The sequence below is a fragment of the Aulonocara stuartgranti genome (genome assembly GCF_965226115.1).
Source record: "Aulonocara stuartgranti genome assembly, chromosome: 1".
Lineage (NCBI taxonomy): Eukaryota > Metazoa > Chordata > Actinopteri > Cichliformes > Cichlidae > Aulonocara > Aulonocara stuartgranti.
In genome coordinates, this window is record NC_138939.1 from 21,218,618 (window position 1) to 21,238,781 (window position 20,164).

Consider the following 20,164-nt stretch of genomic DNA (forward strand, 5'->3'; position numbering starts at 1 on the left):
CGTGTGCTAAAAGGCACTTAGGCCATAACATATCTCACTGGGGTCTGGTAGCAACGTTTTTGTGGTCAGAGGCTTTTTAAAAGGTTAATGTTAATCTATACCAAACAAAGCCCACAAGGAGCTTTTACAGCTGTGGACAGTTGAGTGAAATGGGCTTTGATGAAATGATAGGTCACTAACATACTACGCAGCTTGTTGTAAATACCTCGGTAAGCAAAATAACTCTGAGAACTACCTGAGACGTGCTCCGTCCTCTGAAGCCTGCTGCCAGTGATCATGTAACTTTTGTATTACAGCATGTTCTTAGTGGAACAAGTAAGTCGAGGCTTTGTTGTCCAATGTGACCTGTGTGCCTATCTACATGGAAGAATGTTTTCTTTAATGCATATGAAGCAGGTAGGCAGTGTGCTGTGGCCGTGTGCGAGGCCAGGCTTAGACGCCTCGAGAAGCAGCCAGCTTATCAAAAAGAGAACATGAAAAGTCACTCGTGTTCCCCGGCCGTAAATCACGCGTGGCTGTTTGTCTCCTTATCACTACAGGTGTGCCGATGCTCTCCGTCCAGCCCAAAGGGAAACAGAAGGGGTGTGCTGGCTGCAATCGCAAGATTAAAGACCGCTACCTGCTCAAGGCCCTGGACAAATACTGGCATGAGGACTGTCTCAAATGTGCCTGCTGCGACTGCCGCCTGGGGGAGGTGGGCTCCACCCTCTATACGAAAGCCAACCTCATCCTCTGTCGCAGGGACTACCTGAGGCAAGAAAGACACACAATCACCTTTCTCCCCTCACAACAAGCACAAAAGCGATGTCGTTCCAAAAATTGTGTTACTTAAAAGGATCGCAGAGTTGTTGTTTTTTTGTTCCCTCCTCTCTTTTCAGTTTCGCATATAACCCTCCCGGTAGGGTTTGTTGTGCTTTGTCAGTATGAGTCGCGAACACTTTTAAAATCAATTTCCATCAGATAAGGTTAACGCCTTATTCTTTTACAGAATGTATATAGGTGAAGGCTAATTTGTTTTGCATAAGGAGAAAAATACGGGCAATTTTTGGAACACCATTTTTCCTTCTTCCTCTTTTTTATTTAAAAAAAATTTGTCCACAAACACAAATCACAGTTCCAACATCTACGATAAACCACGTGGACACACAACCATATATATATTTCTTCTTTACATGAACAATGAACTAGAGTTCTGTCATGACGACATGTTTTTGGTTGTATCAGCACTGTAGGCTGTGAGAAACCTCCAGGCAGGCTTGTTGCTTCACTAGTGCTGCCCCCCCCACCCCTTCTTTCTGATACCCCTGCCATCTGCTTGTTAAATTAAACATGACCATTTCCTGGGCGTTAGGTCACATTCCCTACCATTTATTTGAGGGGGAATCCCCCTGGGGCCGACTTAAAGATGCCGGTGCCTTAGGCCCCTCCTCCCGAAACACCCTGCCCTGCACCGTCCTCCCCCCTTCCCCTTTCTCCATTTTCCTTCTGCCTCCTTGTCTCACAGCGTGTTCACTTTTATCTCTTACTGCTACCCATTTAAGTTTTGATTAGTTTATTCCAATTTAAGATGGTAAATTAAAAAAGAGCAGCATCACTTAAATAGCCACTAAAATTCAGCACAGAGAGCTTTAATCAACCTGGCTTTCCTCTACCTCACTGATGCCTTTTAATGACATTTCACTTTTATTTCAGCTCTTCCTTCGACCTGGAAGAAGCCTACAGCCCACTTGCGAGGTGCTTAGGGATGTTACGTTGAGATAGGCCATTACCATCCATCAGTCCCCACCCACAGTTAATGCTTTTAAGATGCAGTGAGAGGTTGACTAAGACCTGATGTTTCCCCCAAAAGGGGCAGATGGTGCAGATGAGGTAATAATAAATGGGCAAATGACCGAGAGAAGGCAAAAATGATGAAGCTCAGAGTTTCACTTGGTAAAATACATCAGCTGAAAGGACAGCAACCTCAACCCTGAAGCCATAAGTGCCTACTGGCACTGTAAAGGGAGAAGGAAAAGCTTTCTCGCACATTAGGCCACTAAGATGTAGAGTTCACAGAAGGGATGAAATGAAGAGAATGACATATGGAATCAAGAGTTAGGAATACTAAAATAAGAATAAAAAGGACGGAGCTGTAGAGAGCTTCCTGTGCTCCTCTGCTGCCCCAGATTGTCTAATGAAATCCATCCCACTCGCCTGCTCTTCAGCCTGCGACAAATGCAGAACACTTAATGGCTGAGATGCTCGAGATGAATTCTATTATGGAACAAATTAAACCCTTGCCTTGCGTATATAGGAAAGAGGCAGTTTGAGAGACCAGAGTATTTGAAAGTAGGTGATGCAGTCTCCATGCAGCGCCGGTTTCCTTTTCATTCCTTCTTTTCTCTGTAGTAAGACGAAGGCTCTGCTCACCTGCAGTAATGAAGTTAAATCTGTACACTGAATTAGCCTCCCGCACTTCATTAAATACAAGCAGTGGATCAAACACACTTTGGTTATTTCCCAGGGTTTGGAACCCTGCCATGCTCACATTAATTATTATAGGAGCTCCATCTGTGATTGTCCTTCAGTGGCATTAGCAACTTATTGAATGCACCCACACTTTACTGAATATTACACTCCAGCGCACGCACACACACACACACACACACACAAACACACAAAATGCACACCTCAGCCAGTGTCCTCCCGTGCCTTTCAAAACCATGCACCATCAAAAAGTTTAGTTTTAATCCACCTGATGTCAGTTCCCTGCATCTTTCTTTTGTAAGCGACTTCCTTGTAAGAATAGCAGCTTTATTAAGCATTTTCTTTATTGTCAGTCTTTTGGTGAAGTCGTAAAACCTTTAACCCCTCGTATATATAGTGATGATACGATCATCAGGACATGAAGCTAGAAATAATTCAATATTCTGTTTCATATATTAGAGTGGACATAATAGTAAGCCACTTATCAAAATGTGGTGTAATTAACTGTAAGAGGAAAACGTTTTCAAGATAATGGACATTATAAGTTATCCTAAAACCAGCTGAATAGCAATGTGATAGAGGATGGCTCCACATGGATGTGACTGTTTTTCAGATCAGTCTTCTTCTTACTCCTTGAGGAAGTGAAACAGTCGCTCTTCTTTTTCAGGCGAGATAGATCTGTACAGAGGTTTACACTTTCAAAAAAGACACAACTGTTGAGGAAGGTCAGAACACGCGACGCATGCATTAACAGTTTTCCCTTTTATGAAATCTGACAAACCCTATGCAGGCAGGGAAGTCTCAAAGAGCTCAGAGAACAGGTAGAAAACTTCAAGAGCCACAGCCCAATCTGAGAGAAGCAATTCAGAGAGGCAGATGATGCACTGTAGGAGCTTTAAGGGTTTGAAGTTAGCAAAGCAGCGAGTTGAAAGAACTAAAGAAGGCCCTCTTTTCTCTAAAGACCCATTGTAATAACTCAATAACAGAGGAAGGAGAGCTCCTTTATGTTCCTGCCGTCCAACTTTGCTCGCAACATCCCACACCAGCACACAAAGTTATATTTTTAGCTACTAAATAGGAGCTCTTTTAAGGAGTCGAGAATAGGCTTCATTCCCCTGCACTGAAGATGGTAGAGAGCAGGGATAAGGCAAGTATACAAATTCTATAAAGTTAAGAACCTAAAATGCAACTAAATTGTTTAAAAACCCAAAGTCAGCATGCATATAATTAGACCTAAGCCATAATAATGACGGCAAGTGATCCAAACAAAGCCTATAATCTTGAGATGGTGAGATAAGAGTAATTTCAGCATTGTTAAGCAGAGACACACATATCTATTCGTCTACAGATGCAATTTAAGGTGTCACTCATCACTGTGTATCTGAAAGGTGTCAATTATGGTCATTAGATGAACCACAAAATTACTTTATTGATAATACAGTTTGCTGCATATTATACTGCAGATATATTAAGGTTTTTTAAGCTGTCTTGATCCTAATACTTACCAAGACTGGTGATCAGTGTCTAAAGTAAAAATGTACGTTTGGCATAGAGAGTCTTTCTTTCATGGCCATTATAGTAACATTCTCACACCCCCGGCATTGCCACCCTTAGATTTAGCAGTCTGAAATATTTAATTATAAAATGTTTAATCTCAGTCTGCAAAAAACACATTAAAAACATCACAGTGTGCGTTGAAGACATGTCGTAGAATATGGAACGACAACAGTGGTACAACAATGTCGTTAACATTTTCTTACCTTGCCACCCCATATTGCAAAACTATGGGGTGGCAAGGCCATTATACGAATTTGCATTGATCACCAACTTCTCCAATGACCTGTGAACTCCAGCTGTGTTAGAGTAGCACACACAAGCCACCACTTGATGCAAGTGTGACAAGCACAACAACAGTCTCCTCAAGGCACTTTTTGTTGTAAGGTAAAGACCCTACAATAATACAAAGAAAACCTCATCAGTCAAACAACCCCCGAAAGTGGAAAGGAAAAGCTCCTTTTTAACAGGAAGAAACGTCCAGCAGAACCAGGCTCAGGGAGGGGCGACCATCTGCTGCGACCGGTTGGGACAAAAGACGGGGCAAAAAACACACTGTGTGTACAAGTGCACAGTGAGTGAAGAAGAAACTCAGTGCATTATGGGAAGCCCATATCAGCCTCGGCCTATTGCAGCATAATTAAGGGAGGATTTAGGGTCACCTGACCCAGACCTAACTGTAAGCTGAAGGCTCTGCCTCCTATTCTACTTAAGAAACAAAAGCAAGCCATCAGTCTGAAAGCAAAGTGCTCTACTTGGTTGATGCGGTACTACGAGGTGGTTACGATAAGATTCGGCCAGTTTATTTAAGAGCTAAGGTTAATGTTCATTGTTGATCTTTTCCACAAAGATTAAGACTTAACAGTAATAACTGCAAAACATCGACAATAGCAAATTTAGCAGGATGCTAGCACATCTTTATCAAAACGTAACTTGTATTTATACCTAAAAGCATTACCACTTCAGTTTGAGTTCTGCCGCTACTGCCAGTAAAAACATTTTTAAGTTTGCAAAAACACAACACTCATCTAATAAGCACATCCAGCTTGCTTTTACTTATACTGCATTATGCCATTTAGAAATCCATATGAGAATGCGTCACAGGCTGTGGTGAGCAATCCAAATCAGCACTTCTAACCCTTTAATCCATTTATATGAACCACAGAATTGTTCAATTTTAAAAGAGGGCTTCTTGCTACAAACCCTGCTACAATACCGATGATTGATCAGCAAAGCACACAGGCCTTGGTGCATTACAAGCTGGAGAAATTTGCCAGTCATAAATGCTGAAAAAAATGGTGTTGATGTTGATTTTTTTTTCTTTCTTTCTTTTTTTTTTTTTTTTACACTTTTCTTCAGAGAATATTGATTTATTTAATCCAAATGGCCAGGGAAATTGAAGTGCATGAGCCACTGCACTCCTACAATACGGGACATGTGTCAGAACAATGCATTCGAATTCCTCCAAAAATAGTCTATTCAAACAAAAAGAAAATCTACTTTAAATGAAATGAATTAATGAACAAAACCCATTTACAGCTTATGTTCGTGGAATGCACTGTTTGGGTGCGGTGAAGCATGTCAAGTTTATAAAAAATGACGGTTAAAATTAATGCAGTTTTATATATGTTGTAGTACACATGTTGTGTATAATTGCAGAGTCCTTGATCACACACAATCTATACTTAAGTACAAGTTAAAGGTGACTCTGAATAGCTTGCGTCTTCATTTTTGTGCTAATATGTTGGGATCTGTTGGCTAACATTGCATTTTAGTATGAAACTCATTACTTAGGATGCTCTGCTACAGTGGTGTTTCTCTCTGACTGCCTTTTAGTTTCATAGGAGCAGGAAGAAAAGAGTATAATGTGTGCTGAACAGTTCACTCAGCCTGTAATCTCCTTTTAGCACAAGGGGCTCAATTAAGCCATATGTTGATGCCACATTATAACCCAGACACGTCAGCTGTTGGCTGAAGAACAGTATGAGTGGGACACAGCGATTACCGAGAGCACTTTTTTGCACTCCAACTTCTCTGTGCCAAATATCTGCCTGCGATTTCAAATCACAAAGCTGATAAGGAAATCAGGTTAGCACGAAAGACTATTAAGACGCTTAAGACAGACCGGTTATGAGAGCCGTTACCGTCCTCCCATACTGAAGGCCTCTAACCCCTTTTTGGTGCCATTAGCAGAATACTTTCTCACTGTGGAGTTTGAAAGACGTGGGTGTTTACCAGGTTCTGCAGGCTTTATGTTGTAAATGTTTCGTATCCAACGACGAGCTCAAATAACCCTCATAATAGAGTGGAAAAGAGGTTATACCCACACTATTTGAATTACTGGTTTGTGGAGAGTATAGATGTAGCCGCAAAGTAAAAAGTAGCCACAGATGTGACACGCTGCTCTGACTGAAGGCGGAACTTGGTGTCAGGAGCAAGCTGGGCTTCCCCACCAGGCGTTTTCACAACCTGTATGTATCAACTGAGCACCATGTCTGCAGCCCAGCAGGGTGTAATGGAGATGGGTTAGAATAATCCTTCTGGCTGCTATAGGTGTGTGCATGTCAATTGCTGTACATGACCAAGGGTTCTCTAGGCTCTTTTATAGCTTAGGTTCCCTGAGGGAGAGAAAGGACATCACTATGACCTGCTCACTACATGGAAGAGTCTCTGAATGTCATGATGACTCTGGGTGCTCTGGAGTTTTCTCTTTTTTTCCATCCAGGTTAAAAAAAAAAAAAAGAGAGAGAGAAAAGGGGTTCATTTATAAGCTGGAAACTCAACAGTTCACGGTTGCCAATACTTGTGCTTTGTCCACACAAACTCACTCATGTCTTGTAATATGAATGCTGGAATAGTGTGATAACAAGGTCAGGTTCTGTAGCACTGGTATTTGCTCTGTTTTCAGATCAATACTGAATGTGTGAGATTGCAATTTTTTAAAGCTGTTTGGATAAGTCTTTGTGTCTCTCTAAAGAGGGGGGGGGGAAAAACATTCTTTGAGTTACAGAGCACCCCGTGGGTGGCAGATGTCTACTGTATGAGAACATTCAGTATTTTTTTTTCCTTTTTGTTACTGAAACAGTAACCAGTTGTAACAATGTTTCAGTTTAACACCCTGTGAATCCCTCTCATGGAACATAACAACCTTTCTCCCTCTGTTTCTGTCTTTCCTGCTCCTCTGGGGCAGTGGCCCCTAATTAGAAGCAGAGCTGCTGGATAGACATTTTCTTTAACAAGGTGAAAGCAACTGAATGGGACTCGCATAAACGAGGCAGAATATCAACATGGGGACTCCTCTGTCTGAGCTCTACAAGTTTGGGGGGGAAAAGTGTTTAACATACTGTTGGAATGACAATCTGCTGTTGCCTTATCCCCTCTTGCAAAGCTGTGAAGCGGTCCTTTTCCTGCTGCAGAATATATAAATCTATCTGTGCTTCAGAATCTCCAAATTAAACATAGGGGCAGGCGCTTGGAAAATGAAAATGTAAATCTGACTGGGGAAAGCATTTGAGGTTCCTTTTTTTTTTTTTTTTGGCTTTGAGGAGATCTACACCAGTGCCTCCTTGCTGTGTTTGTGACCTTTATCATTTGGCTCCTATCTAATAAGCCCAAACAAGCCGCAGTGAGGTTTGAGCAGTGAGTCTGTTCACTGTAAAACATTTAGTTAACTCCTCAAGGTTGCATCTACCATCACTGTCTCAGGTTCTTCTCTGAATGAAAGAGGAAGACGGAGAAAAGCGAGAGAGCGAGGGTTTGAGCCTGAATCCTTGTAACAGAAATCTTTTTGAACTTATGACTACATTATAGAGTGTAGCCTCATGTGCAAAAAAAATCCAGCTGGATTTGGTTGAAGACAGACTCATTAGGTAGTTTTGTTTTGAAAGAAGAAAACTTTCAGCAGTTCAAATGGTTTGCCTCAGACCTGTTTTCGTTGCTTTTGCAGTGTGCGAGAGGGAAATTCTTTGAAGAAGGAGATTAAAACCATGTGATCATTATAATTAGATCATTAGCCAAGAATTAAGATCTATGTTTGTAACTCTCATTAACAAATATACCAACTGGATGCCAAGAAAGATTTTTGCCTTCAATTCGATTTTCACTCCCTTTTTCCTGTGAAAGCCCCTGTTTTTATTGAACTTCTTTCTTTTACATTTCTTGCTGTCATTTTGCTACGTGTTTGTTTGCTCTCTTTACTGCATCTAGGTAAAGAGAAGGTGGGTTAATCTCTGTCTGTGCGCTCTGTCTTTCAGGCTCTTTGGTACAACGGGGAACTGTGCAGCCTGCAGTAAACTGATCCCAGCCTTTGAAATGGTGATGAGAGCCAGAGATAATGTTTACCATTTGGACTGTTTTGCCTGTCAGCTTTGTAACCAGAGGTAAGAATGGGGGTCATAACTGCACAACAACATTGCATATTTAAGAAAAACACACACACACACACACACAAAAAAATAGGGCGTTAAAATGGCCAGTGGCTTAAATATTCGAGGCTCTTAAAAAATAATCTCAGGTGGAAAAGAAATTTTATATTTCATTCCATTATTGCAGACCACAGTTTATAATTGGTGGTGGGGGGAGTAAATTGTGGTTGGCTTGTGTTGCAAGAATCAAGGTTGCATTGCATTTGTAATGCCCTGCTAATTATTTTCTATTATGTCACGCTGCCAGCACTTTGTCCTTGTTTGTGGCTAGATCTGTAAATCTTTTAAGCCAATGGGATGTAAAATTAGCTTTTGTTCTCATTTGTCCGAGGAGGCAAAGGAGCCACAAAAAAAAAAAAAAAAAGACGTCCTCCAGATTTGTGCTGTTGCACAAAAGAGAATAGACACAGGTGTGAAATGGCGTTTTCCTAAGGGATAGGAACTATTATAGAATTGGAGCAAGCACAAAGCCTACTGTATGGTATGATGTACACAGAATATGACATAGCCAAATATTGCTTTTTCCCATTAATATACTGTCAGTAATGGCACCTCTCTGAAAGCAGAACGTCCTTTGCATGCTTGTCAGGGGTGCTGTGACCCTGTTCCTCCACACAGCACAAGCCCATTAACCTTCTGCAGACCAGATTCAGTTACCATAGTGAACACCTGCTGTAAGGGAATTATGACTGCAGTCTCTTTTCTCAGCTGGCAGACACAAAGCCAGGTCTCATCTGGCACAGTATTGCCACGGCTGTGACCGTTACCAGCTTTATTTACTGTGTTACCAGCCTGGCACATTACTAAAGCCAAGCCATTTTCAGCTGTATTCTTATCTTCACTCCCCTTCAGTCACATTATGGAGCTGTGTCCACTGTGTCACACAAACAAACAGCAGCACACAGAAGAACATCAGTGGGGCAGGCTGCTATGAGTTATTTTTCCCTCTCCAACTGACTGTGAGACTTTGGAGGAAAAATGTTTTCGAGCACCGGAACTAAACTGGTGTGTGAAAAGCTAACCCCGTGGCAGAGTTTCCTTGGAAACTCTTGCGGCGCCACCGCCGCTTTTGCCAGGCCAAGGAGAGCTGACCTGCTTTTCATTGGGTGCCAGCGCCTGTGTCTGTTTGATTCGAAACTGTTTAGGGTTTTAATCTACTTTTATTTGAAACCACACATTTTACGATGGCCATCAAAACAGACTCTGAATCTGGCGAGCCGCGGTCTCGGCGCATGAGGTAAAATGTCTCGAGCCAAATGGGTGCGATCAAACAGAATCATCAGTACCTGCTGATCCTAAACGCAGCGTTTTCACTGCCAGAGCAGAGTCAACCAGTCAACAAACACACACCACTTTGTCGTGATGCCAGCATTAATCATCTTTTTGTTTTCGTTTTGTTTTTGACAATGTTTTTTTTTTTTCGCCTTTTGTTTTTGTGTGCCAACAGGTTTTGCGTCGGGGACAAGTTTTTCCTAAAAAACAACATGATTTTGTGTCAAATGGACTATGAGGAAGGTCAGCTGAATGGGAGCTTTGAGACACAGGTCCAATAGTTGGACCCCGACGGCAGCAACAGCCGGCTCCACACGTTACACACGAGATGGATGTTCCGCTGCACTTGGAAAAAAGACAAGCGTCTGTCTGCTTGCCTGCAATACTTTTTAAGACCCCTTTATCAGTCCCTAAGGACTCTATTGTAAATGTTAAACTTTTTGCCCCTCCCACATCCCCCCCTCAACACTGAGCAGTTACAAATTTTGATGTACAGTTGTGCCTGCTTAGCTGAGCACTGTATTGCTTGTATGTTTTGTGAAATTTGTTTCAGGTTTGTTTTCTTTTTCTTTAAGAAATGGTTCACTAGAGGGTATGTACAGTCTGTTTTCTCTGTATATATAAACTGGAACATTTATTTTATGAAATGTAATGCAATTTTATTACTAGTGTGAATTAAAGATTCTTAAATGTTCATAGTGAGATTTTTTTTTTCTCTTACCAAAAACCAAAGTTGTTGTTGGAAGGAGTTGGCCCACGTGTTGATATGTAATCATGTATCAGAAAACTGCAATGCTGTAAAGAGCCCTGCAGGCGAGAAAAAAAAAATATTTGAAGTCCTCTTTAAAACATGATGCAACGAAACAAGTTTTATTACATTTTGCAGAGTTCTGATGGAATTAGAAATGCTGTTTAAAATGAACTAAATAAGATTTTATTTGGAATAAAAGAATGCTTCTCCAAAACCGTGTTGTTGTGAGCGTGCAGGTGTCATGAAAGGGGGCTGAGATAAGCTGAGCTGCTCTGTGTGATTCATGCTTCACTAATTGCCATCTGATTATGAGGGTGAATTGGCCTGGAAATGAAATGCAACAGCAAATAAATTAGAGAGAAAATAAATGCTCATTGAGTTTGAGCTCATTCAAACTCATCAGCTACACAAGTGCAGAGCTGTATTAAAGGGTACTTTCCCCAGAAGACTGTTAATGGAGATGTGTGACACTGTCTGTTTATCTGATGAGGTTATATCAGATATACCAACTCTGGTCGAGCTGTCAAGATTTGCAGCCACTCCATCAAGTGATAATCCACTTCAGTGGCTTTGCTTATTACATGTATTTGTACACATTAATCTTTAAATTAAAGGAGGGGGAAAGGCGTTAAGCATATATTAACTGCAGTGTTCCTGCACACAGCAAAAGACTATGTGCAGGAACACTGATTACCATGGATTTGTTTTTAATACATTAAGGCTGAAAGTTAAATAGTAGTCATAGTTTCTTGTTGTTACTACACAGTTACTAGCAGTAACAAGCTATAATTACAAAATAAATCTCAACATTTATGTGATGTTACACCCAGCGAAACTGAAACAGCCACATTTTTACACACTGCAAAGCAGTTTTTAAAAATTCATGGCTCATCATCCATTTCATTTCCATCCAAGGTCAGTAAGAAGTATTGTTGCACATCGGTTTGGACGGGCCTCATTGGCCTTAATTTCACTCACATTACCAGACTTCACGTGTGTCGTGGAAGACCCTGAGAATTAAAACCACCTAATGCTGCCTTCGATTTAGTGGGAGAGTTTCTGTCACCAGTTTATCTCTGTGTGAGAGAAACATAAATAGCTGCATTTACGTTCATGTATGTTTGGCCTTTTGAGAACCGCGCAATTCCAAAGAAACAGGCCACGACGTATATATGTCGCTAAATGTGTCTCAGATGACGAATACATGAATGCTCTTGGGGTTAATACGACTAATCTCCATGTGTGTATTAACTCTTATTCATTCAACAGTGTGTCCAACAAACTTCAGATTTCCACCGAGGCTCGCCAATCTGCGAAGAACTCTCCTACCAGCAGGACACAGAACATCATTATAATTTGCTAACACATAAATCAAGTGTGCAAAGAGCATTAATTAGAAATTCATTAAAAATTTAGACTCACCGGCAGGTGTGCAAATAAAGGATTAGGTAGGCATCAATTATACCACATAAGAGAACATTTTAATTGCAATTCTTGGATTGATTTACAGGGGGAAACAATCAGGCTCTTTGCAATGTGGCTGATTGCTCATTTTGCTGAAAAATAATGAGGAAAAAAAAAAACCTCACCAAGTAACACTGTCCCCGACTGAAAGGTAATAGGAACGTGCCGATTCAGCTATGTGTGCACTGGCATGCATGCACGTACACAGTCTATCTATCTATGTAATAAAAACACATGCACACAGATATTATTACGAAACATACACATCGATAATTGCAAAACACGGTGCACAAACAGGCATAGTCACACACATAAATACACACGCACTGCAGCTTGGCATTCCCATCTGCTTGTGTTGGTGGAGAAGTTCTTAAGCACCAAATGTTGCTCTGTTATGACTCAACTTTGTGAATTCTCAAACCTCCTCTGTGTTCCTGATTACTGCATTATGGCATCTGCTTAATTAGCTTGGCTGGTGTCATATGTTGCACACGAGGGGGTGTTAAAAAGTGCCCTTCCCTCTTGCTCATTATCTGCCTCGACTCATGTGATGTATAATCTCTCTTGACAGGCATTCATATTGACATAGGGACAGCTGTCAGCAGAGCGTGGTCATAAAGGGTGCACGTAGAATAGAAAAACCACACGGAGAGCAGATAAGTGGAAAGGCTGCCAAAAAAATCTAAGTGAAACTAGTAACTCTGTGTTTTATTTTGGATCCATCAGCAACAATTCTAATTACACTGAATTTAATTTTATGGTTGAGAGTTTTCTTGAAGGAAGTGATAATAGGCTATGCATTTTGATTATTTCAGGTATATTAAAAGTAACCTCTTGCCAGTGTATTATATAAATTAGTGTGTTGCCCAACTCTTGGCGAGGAATCAACCTCATTACGGCCATATGGGGAATTATAATCATTATCTGAACAGTTCTGTTCATTTCCATCTAACAAAATACTCCTTTCTCAGTGGAAGACCAAGTTTGTGGATCTTACATGGGGCTTCTTCACAGATCAAGGGAACATGCTCATAACACAAAAGGCATTGTATGTAGTGACCCCAACAGGACAGCTAATTAGAGGAGGTTTTTTTTTTTTATTGTTATGACTCAACTATACAGCTATACAATGTTACAAGTTTTGTAACATCCAGGACCAAACCTTTTCATCTTAGCACAGTGTTCAGGCTTAGAGAAAGATCGGTGTTATAAAGCAGTGAAATTACAGGATGCACTGGACATGAATCACAACCTTAGCATCTATGCACTAACAGACCTTGTTCCTTTCTTTCTTTTTCATTCTTTCTTTTACCAAAATGTTCACATTTATCTCCCAAAATATTTAATAAACATGCACGACAATGCCATCATTTTTAATTATTCTGGACCACGTGGGGGCAGGTTGGACTTATTTCAATAAGTTGCAGATCTTTTTAAATCCCCTGCCAGATTTGTGGGCATCCACAGCCTTTTTTATTCTGAAGGCCTCAAAGACCGGCTTGGCTTGATGACACTGCATACTTCAATATTACAGAGAACACAATATCTCAGATATGAGAATTTTCAAATGATATGGGTTACACCTGTCACTTATTTAGACCTCAGTTGCACAGGCCTTGAGACTGTTCAGCCACTCCCTGGCATCCTCCAGCCACTGGGAGAAAAAGGTAGATTTCCCAACTGGTTAGAAAGTGGAGATTGAGTTTGCTGGAGGTTGGCGGTGCTGCAGTAAAAACCTTAAAGTGTTATTGCTTTGGTGACAGTGGATGCCTTTAATTTCAAAAGGTGCAGCATTTCCATTTTGCATTGCACTTTTTACAGATTCACCACCGCGAGGTGAGAAGCTGCAGGTGTCTGCAGAGAAGTCAACGTCTTTCATGCAAACTATGGGGGACTGCAGTGAATCTGACACAGGCAGGTTTTTGAAACCCATTGTACCTAGCAACCGACTGTAGTCGATAGCCAACCGGTTAAAAGAAGAATCCACATTTTTCTATGGTGGTTGTCTTGTGCGGCTTGTGTGGCTGGGGCATGTTGTAGTTATCAGCATCTCATTTGGAGCCCCGTGATCTAATCGTATTGATGTGAAGATGTGATAAATGTAGAGGTGTACATAGTTTTCCCTGTGACTGATGTCTTTTATTAACTCGAATTATGGAGATGACAGAAAAATGTAAATTGTTATGTTTCTGAAGCTCACCTTTATGTGCATGCACTTTTAAATGGATTAAATCTGTCCTTGTCCAAATTTATAGGTCTGTGTGTGTATTTGTGTATAATTTCTACGGGGTACACTTAATCTTTTACATGAAAGGATATGTACAGAGAAGCTAATTGTGGTCAAGTGACTGTTATTCCCCTTGCAAATAAACAGATTTTCAAAGCTACTCTAAAATTTCAGCATATGTTCCATTGCTGCCTAATAGGCCTGCTTTTTGCTATATGCAAGAGACTGAAGAGGGCAATTAGTTACAAGTGGCTTTGATTAGCACTGATTCCACAGCAGTGCTGGAAGGAATATAGAAAACAAAATGCTAAATTACTGCTGAAGCTCTTTGTGACAGAATGCAATAAAAATGGAAGAAACTATTTAAATTCATGGTAATAACAGGTAAATGTGCACATGTTAACTATAGCATGGTGCCCATGGCTAAGATTATGCATATTCTACCTACAAACAGCCTGTGCCAAGCAATGCATATAAAACTGAAATAAATGGCTACAGATGCATGAACTTGCCCTGAAAGAGGTTTGCTTACTCTGATCTCATTCTTAAATGAAACCAATTTGCCTAGAAATTGGTTCTAAGGCCTAATGTTGAACTCTGCACATCAGCTCTGCCACACACACACACACACACTCAAACGCACACACACTGAGTTAGCTTTTTACAAACACACTTTCACAGTCACACTGCTTCCACCCCTTCCCTCGCTGCAAATCATGTTTGACTTTGAAGTGCTAATTTTGGAAGTTTAGCCAATTTTTATTTGCTGCTTTGAAATGTATCCCCTAAGCTGCTGCACCAGCAATGAAATATACAGACCTTTACAATGAGGGATAAGTGACCAAAATGAGAAGCGCCTGGTTTTCTTCCTAACATTATATAACTGTGAATAATCCCCACATAGCATTTTCTCCTGCCATCACAGCCTCAATTTATATTCAAAAATATTATGCAGACTTTTTACTTTTTGCTCATTCCTCAATCATCCCCACCTAAAGTTAGAGCTAATTTCAGATATCTGCAATACAATACAGCCGACAAAATCCCTGAAGCATTTTTCACATTAACACTATGTTTTATCAGTGACTCAGAACAAAAAGTGTAACTAACATGGGAAGGGTAAAATGGTCATTTGAGTCGACAGTTTCATAACATGCCTGACATGACACCTTATATTGTACACTGTAGTAAAATCTATTTCGTGACAAAAAAACCAAAATTCAGCTCGAGAACATGCGGTCCACGAATAAACACTTTATAGATTGATCTGCTCTTCGAAAACATAAAAATATTGTTACACTTCTTGCCACTAAGCTCCGTCTCTTTGTTGCAGAAAAGCTAACTCTTAGACTGGAAATGTCCTCAGTCAAAGACATAGTGTTTACCACTGTAATGGATGCAAAGATGACCTCAATCACAAGCAATTTTTAACTGCTTTCAGCGGGAGCTGGGACATTGTATAGTAAAATAAGTTGATCAGATTGGCTCCTCAGCAAGCAGCCCAGCTAATAACGTGGCAAGCAAAGAGCTTGAGGGAGAGAAGATTTGGAATGTGGGTCCCTCCACTTTCCAGTGCTGCTTTGCTTTAACACAGTCCTGGACTTGGCAATAAATTGCTTTGGTAATCAGCTTTTTGAAAAGCTTATTTACTGCTTGTTTTGTGTTTATTGTAGTTCTCAGAATAAAATATAAAATTGGATTTTATTACATGTGCAATTTTCTTCTCTCATAAAGAATAGCGAGCGTGCGCATCACCTTGTTGAGTATGGATGATCCAGAGAAGACATATACAGTATATTATTTTTATTATCTCTGATGTGATGCTGTCTCTTTACACCCCCAAGGATAGTGCACTTGGGATTGGATGGAAACACTTCATGTATAAAATGTCCAAAAAAAAAAGCTGAGAGATCACTGCATTGCTATGTGTATTTACATAGTGAGTGAGCAAATAAAATCACGGGGAGTAGTTTGTACTGTGTTTAAGCTCCGAATGCATCAGTTCGATGGTGTAACGCTACTTCACAAATGCACAAACCATATGCTCGGTGGTCCTTTTCATGGTTTCATTATTATGTACAATGCAGTTCAATACTGACACATCCAGAGTTAACTTAATACTAGCACAGGCTCGTATAAGGCTGCCTTCACCCCAGTGGTTTTTTCGATCTTTGCTGTCAGCCCTCAGAGTCCTTTCAGTTTTCACTTCATCATATTTGGCTTTTTGAATTTATATAACTCCATGCTACGACAGAAAACACTCCAAAATTCAACCAAGTCCTAACACAGATCTTTAATACTTCCAATATTTTTCAGTCCTCACTGTAATGTTACAAAATAATGTTCAATTTTGTTGGATTACTGCACGTTTCCCCAACAGCACATTTTAATCATAAAATGCTAAATCAGAACAAGTGCAACAAAGTGACTTCTTACCAGCTCTTTCAGAATCTCTAACAGTGTCTTTAAGCAGAAAGCATTTCAGAAGCATTTTTCAGTCATCTGCTTTCCTCTATTTTCTCCTGTTTTAAACACAACATGCCTCCTGGACATCCAAAATGTGGGCAATCCTACAATGACGGGTTAAAGTGAGCCTGAGTGATCCAGAACAGCATTCCAGCACCTTCAGGTGATGAGTAATTAAATCTGATAGGCAGGTTACTATTAAATGAGCTAATTTTTCGGGTGCTGCAGCCTGGCGCTACATCCAGTGACAGCGTGGAGATACTTGCTCAGTAATAAGAAAATAATGACATCCCAAGGCCCGCTTACACCCTCAATACATCTTTTTTCTTCTCATCCCTGCGATGCGTTCATGGTGCAGACGTAGTTGCAGTATTTTACATGTAGCTAGCTGTGGAGTGAGCATAACATCAGTAACATTAAGTATCAGGTGGTTTCAAGTGCAAAATCCTGAACTGTTTCTTCACATTTTTTCACAAAATGTGTCTCTTGGCGAAAGGTACGTCTGCTGTATTTCTCAGGATGACAAAAAACATTTATGTGACACTGATAGATGTAACAAAGGAGGAAAGTTACATTTTATATATTGCACATTTTAATCATACATGTAAGTAGGGACTGATGGGAATTTAGCGATTCCTATTCCGTCATCGATTGCACTTATTGCTTTGACCCCTTATTGATTTGAGTTTTCACTGGCTCTGCTTTAAGAGTCACCACCATCTCTAAGCATGTTTGTCAAAGAAATTACATTCATGCAAATGAACTGCATGCTGTGTGGTCAAATGTCTGTGCATATATTTTGATCAGTGGTCATTACTCGAAAAAAGCCACTTGTATTACGCATATATTACACAGAATACTTAAAGGTACTGCAGTACATTACTTAATTACTCTCAGGAGGAAGTAATTTGTTACACTACCTGTTATATTACTTTTGCCTTTCTCTGTAAAATGACCTTTTGTCTCATAATTACCATTTATCTGTATAGACAGACACACACACCAACACAATCCCTGTCCTAATGAGAACACGCATATGATCTTTCTTAGTACTTAGCTATGAACACAAAGCCGACAGGAAAAAAGCAACAATGAAAACCAGCACAAAGAGATTTTAAAGCGATCGCCACGGTGATTTTACTTTAGAACATGAACAGGAAGAAACAGAGGCTGCAGCCTGACTGCTCATCACTGCTTTTGTTACCTGTGAAAGTTGAAGTTCAGGTCATAATTGACTAAACTTTTAAATAGCTCTGGGCTCTTTGTTAGCTTAGCGTTAGCATGCTGTTTGTGCAAATGCTTGCAAAGAGCTGAAGTTCTGTTAGCAGCATAACATAGATGTTTCTGTCTTGAGTTTCCACCTTAACATCGCACTCTTGTCCTTTAGTGCAATAAAAATAAAAGTAATACCCATATCCACACTCTAGACTAAGGCAGTGTTTTCCTCGAGGCACACAGCCAAACTGTGGGAGCCAAATTTCTGGCTAGGTTGTAGGGGATCACATACTTCTTTCACTCAGTGACATGCAAATCCAGTTTATTACTTTTATGCAAAGTGTTTGTTCTGGATTGGGTAATATTCTGTCTCTCTGAATTAAAATGAAACTATCATAAAAATCTGAGCATGCTCATTTCTTTGTAAGTGAGCAAACATACAAATTTAGCAGGGGATCAAATAATTATTTCCTCCTCTGTACCTGATGTTTTGATTTATTATGTTTTTGTGAGATATCTTGCAAAACAAATTGAAGTATACTAATTCGGTGTTATTCAAATGTTGCATGGAAATACCAGTTTAGTGCAGACTACACTGGTTAGTATGCAGTGTTGTGATGAAGTTTACAGTTTTTCACTATGTTGGACTATTTGCATTTGGGTTACCGTTACTGGGCTACAATTTATATTTCAATTCATATTTTGGGTTATTAGATTGATTGCTTGATTCATTGCTGATTATATTTACTAATATTCAATTAATTCTACCTTTTATGCTAGCTATATAGTGTTTACAGTTTGGAAATTGACCATATAGTTCACTGCTTTTATCTTCTTGAATTTGGTTGGCTACATCCACAAAGAGCAGTAGATATCAGAGTAGCAGTGCCACAGATCAGTTGATCCCAGTCTGTACACAAAGAAAAATCTACTGGAGCTAACAAAACAAATTATTATGTCACTCCTTTCTAAGTAATTCTTTCCCCCAAAGTGCAATAGTGCATCTGATCTCCAGGTTCCCCCACCCACCAAATCCCAATTTAACCCCTTCTTGCAATCAATACTGTGCCCCAGATCCTATGCAGACATGTAGATAGATCCTATGTAGACATAGATGACGAGGTCCTGTGTGTCACACTCTGAACTTGCTATTTTAATCCTACAAATCAGTCCACAGTATCAAGTTATGTATGATATCCTCTATAACATACCAGGCAGCTAAACCGTGACCTTGTAGCATTAAATGTATTTCTCTTTCCAAGTTTTTGCATATTAAACAAATGTTGAATTCAATGAATAGTGACATTATGTAACTTTACAATTGAATAGATTGTATTATAATCAAAAACTTTATAGGGATACATACCAGGCCTTGAACTTTTCAGTCAAATTAAGGCTTTTATTGGAGAGATTTTATTGGTTTGGATCTTATATTTAGCACAACTAAGTATAATATCCTGCTCTACAGGCTGTCTGCCTCAATGCTACATTTTAGTCCATCGTACATGGTTGTTTTAATAACTATTATCTGTTGTAGTTCTGTTACTGTTTAATCCATCAGCAAACACAGATTTGTAGTTGTTAATGAAACTCTGGACAGGCTACAAGATAAATGAGTGATAGCAAAGTAGATTTCCCAGTCGTCTGAGATATACAGTATATTGCCTCAAAGTAAATACATCAGGATATATCTGCTTGTTAAGCAGCTAAACCCGGTGGTCTTCACAGGAGGTTGAGACTGTTCTTTTTTGTTATTGAGGTCAATTTGCTGAGACATTCTTTAGAAGTATGATCATTTATTAATGTTGTTGGTTACAGTGCTTACAACGTTTATTAGACCACCTGTCATACACACACACACATTTTAGAAATCTGTCAAACATTTTTAAGCAGGCACACTGGACTTCTCTGAGAAGTCAGAAAATTAATAAAGCATAACATTCTACTAATAAAGCAAACGAATGCAAGTAAATAACTGTAATTTGGCACATTAATCAAAAAACAAGAATGTACTATTTTTCCTGCTTTCTTGTAGATCAGTAAAATTGAAAACTCATAATAAAGATATCGTTATCTATATCTTAACATTAAAAATATCTGTTTGATTAAAGAGCTTGTGCATACTGCTGGGTTTACAGAAACATAATGATGAAAATTATTTTGGTAATTACCAATACTGTTGATTTAGGGCAGCTCTGGCATTGTTACCCTCTGTACATGGTGCAGTTAAAATATACAGCACACTGAAGAAGTATAATAAACTTTAAGGGTTTTCTAACCCTACAGACATACACATCTCTTGCATCTCCGTATGTGACCTAGCAC

General features: G+C 39.8%; 1 protein-coding gene and 1 long non-coding RNA gene across 2 annotated transcripts in view; both read left to right on the forward strand.

The window, feature by feature from the left end:
• lmo1 (LIM domain only 1) overlaps positions 1 to 10,416 on the forward strand; it is a 29,270-nt gene extending 18,854 nt beyond the window's left edge. The window contains exons 2-4 of the mRNA XM_082508547.1: positions 540 to 753; positions 8,274 to 8,399; positions 9,892 to 10,416. Coding sequence (XP_082364673.1) covers positions 540 to 753; positions 8,274 to 8,399; positions 9,892 to 9,997 — 446 coding nt within the window. The 3' untranslated portion in view covers positions 9,998 to 10,416. The remainder of the gene's footprint in view (positions 1 to 539; positions 754 to 8,273; positions 8,400 to 9,891) is intronic.
• The window catches only part of LOC309691102, a 248,062-nt gene that overhangs the window by 105,907 nt on the left and 121,991 nt on the right, over positions 1 to 20,164 (forward strand). The window lies entirely within an intron of this gene.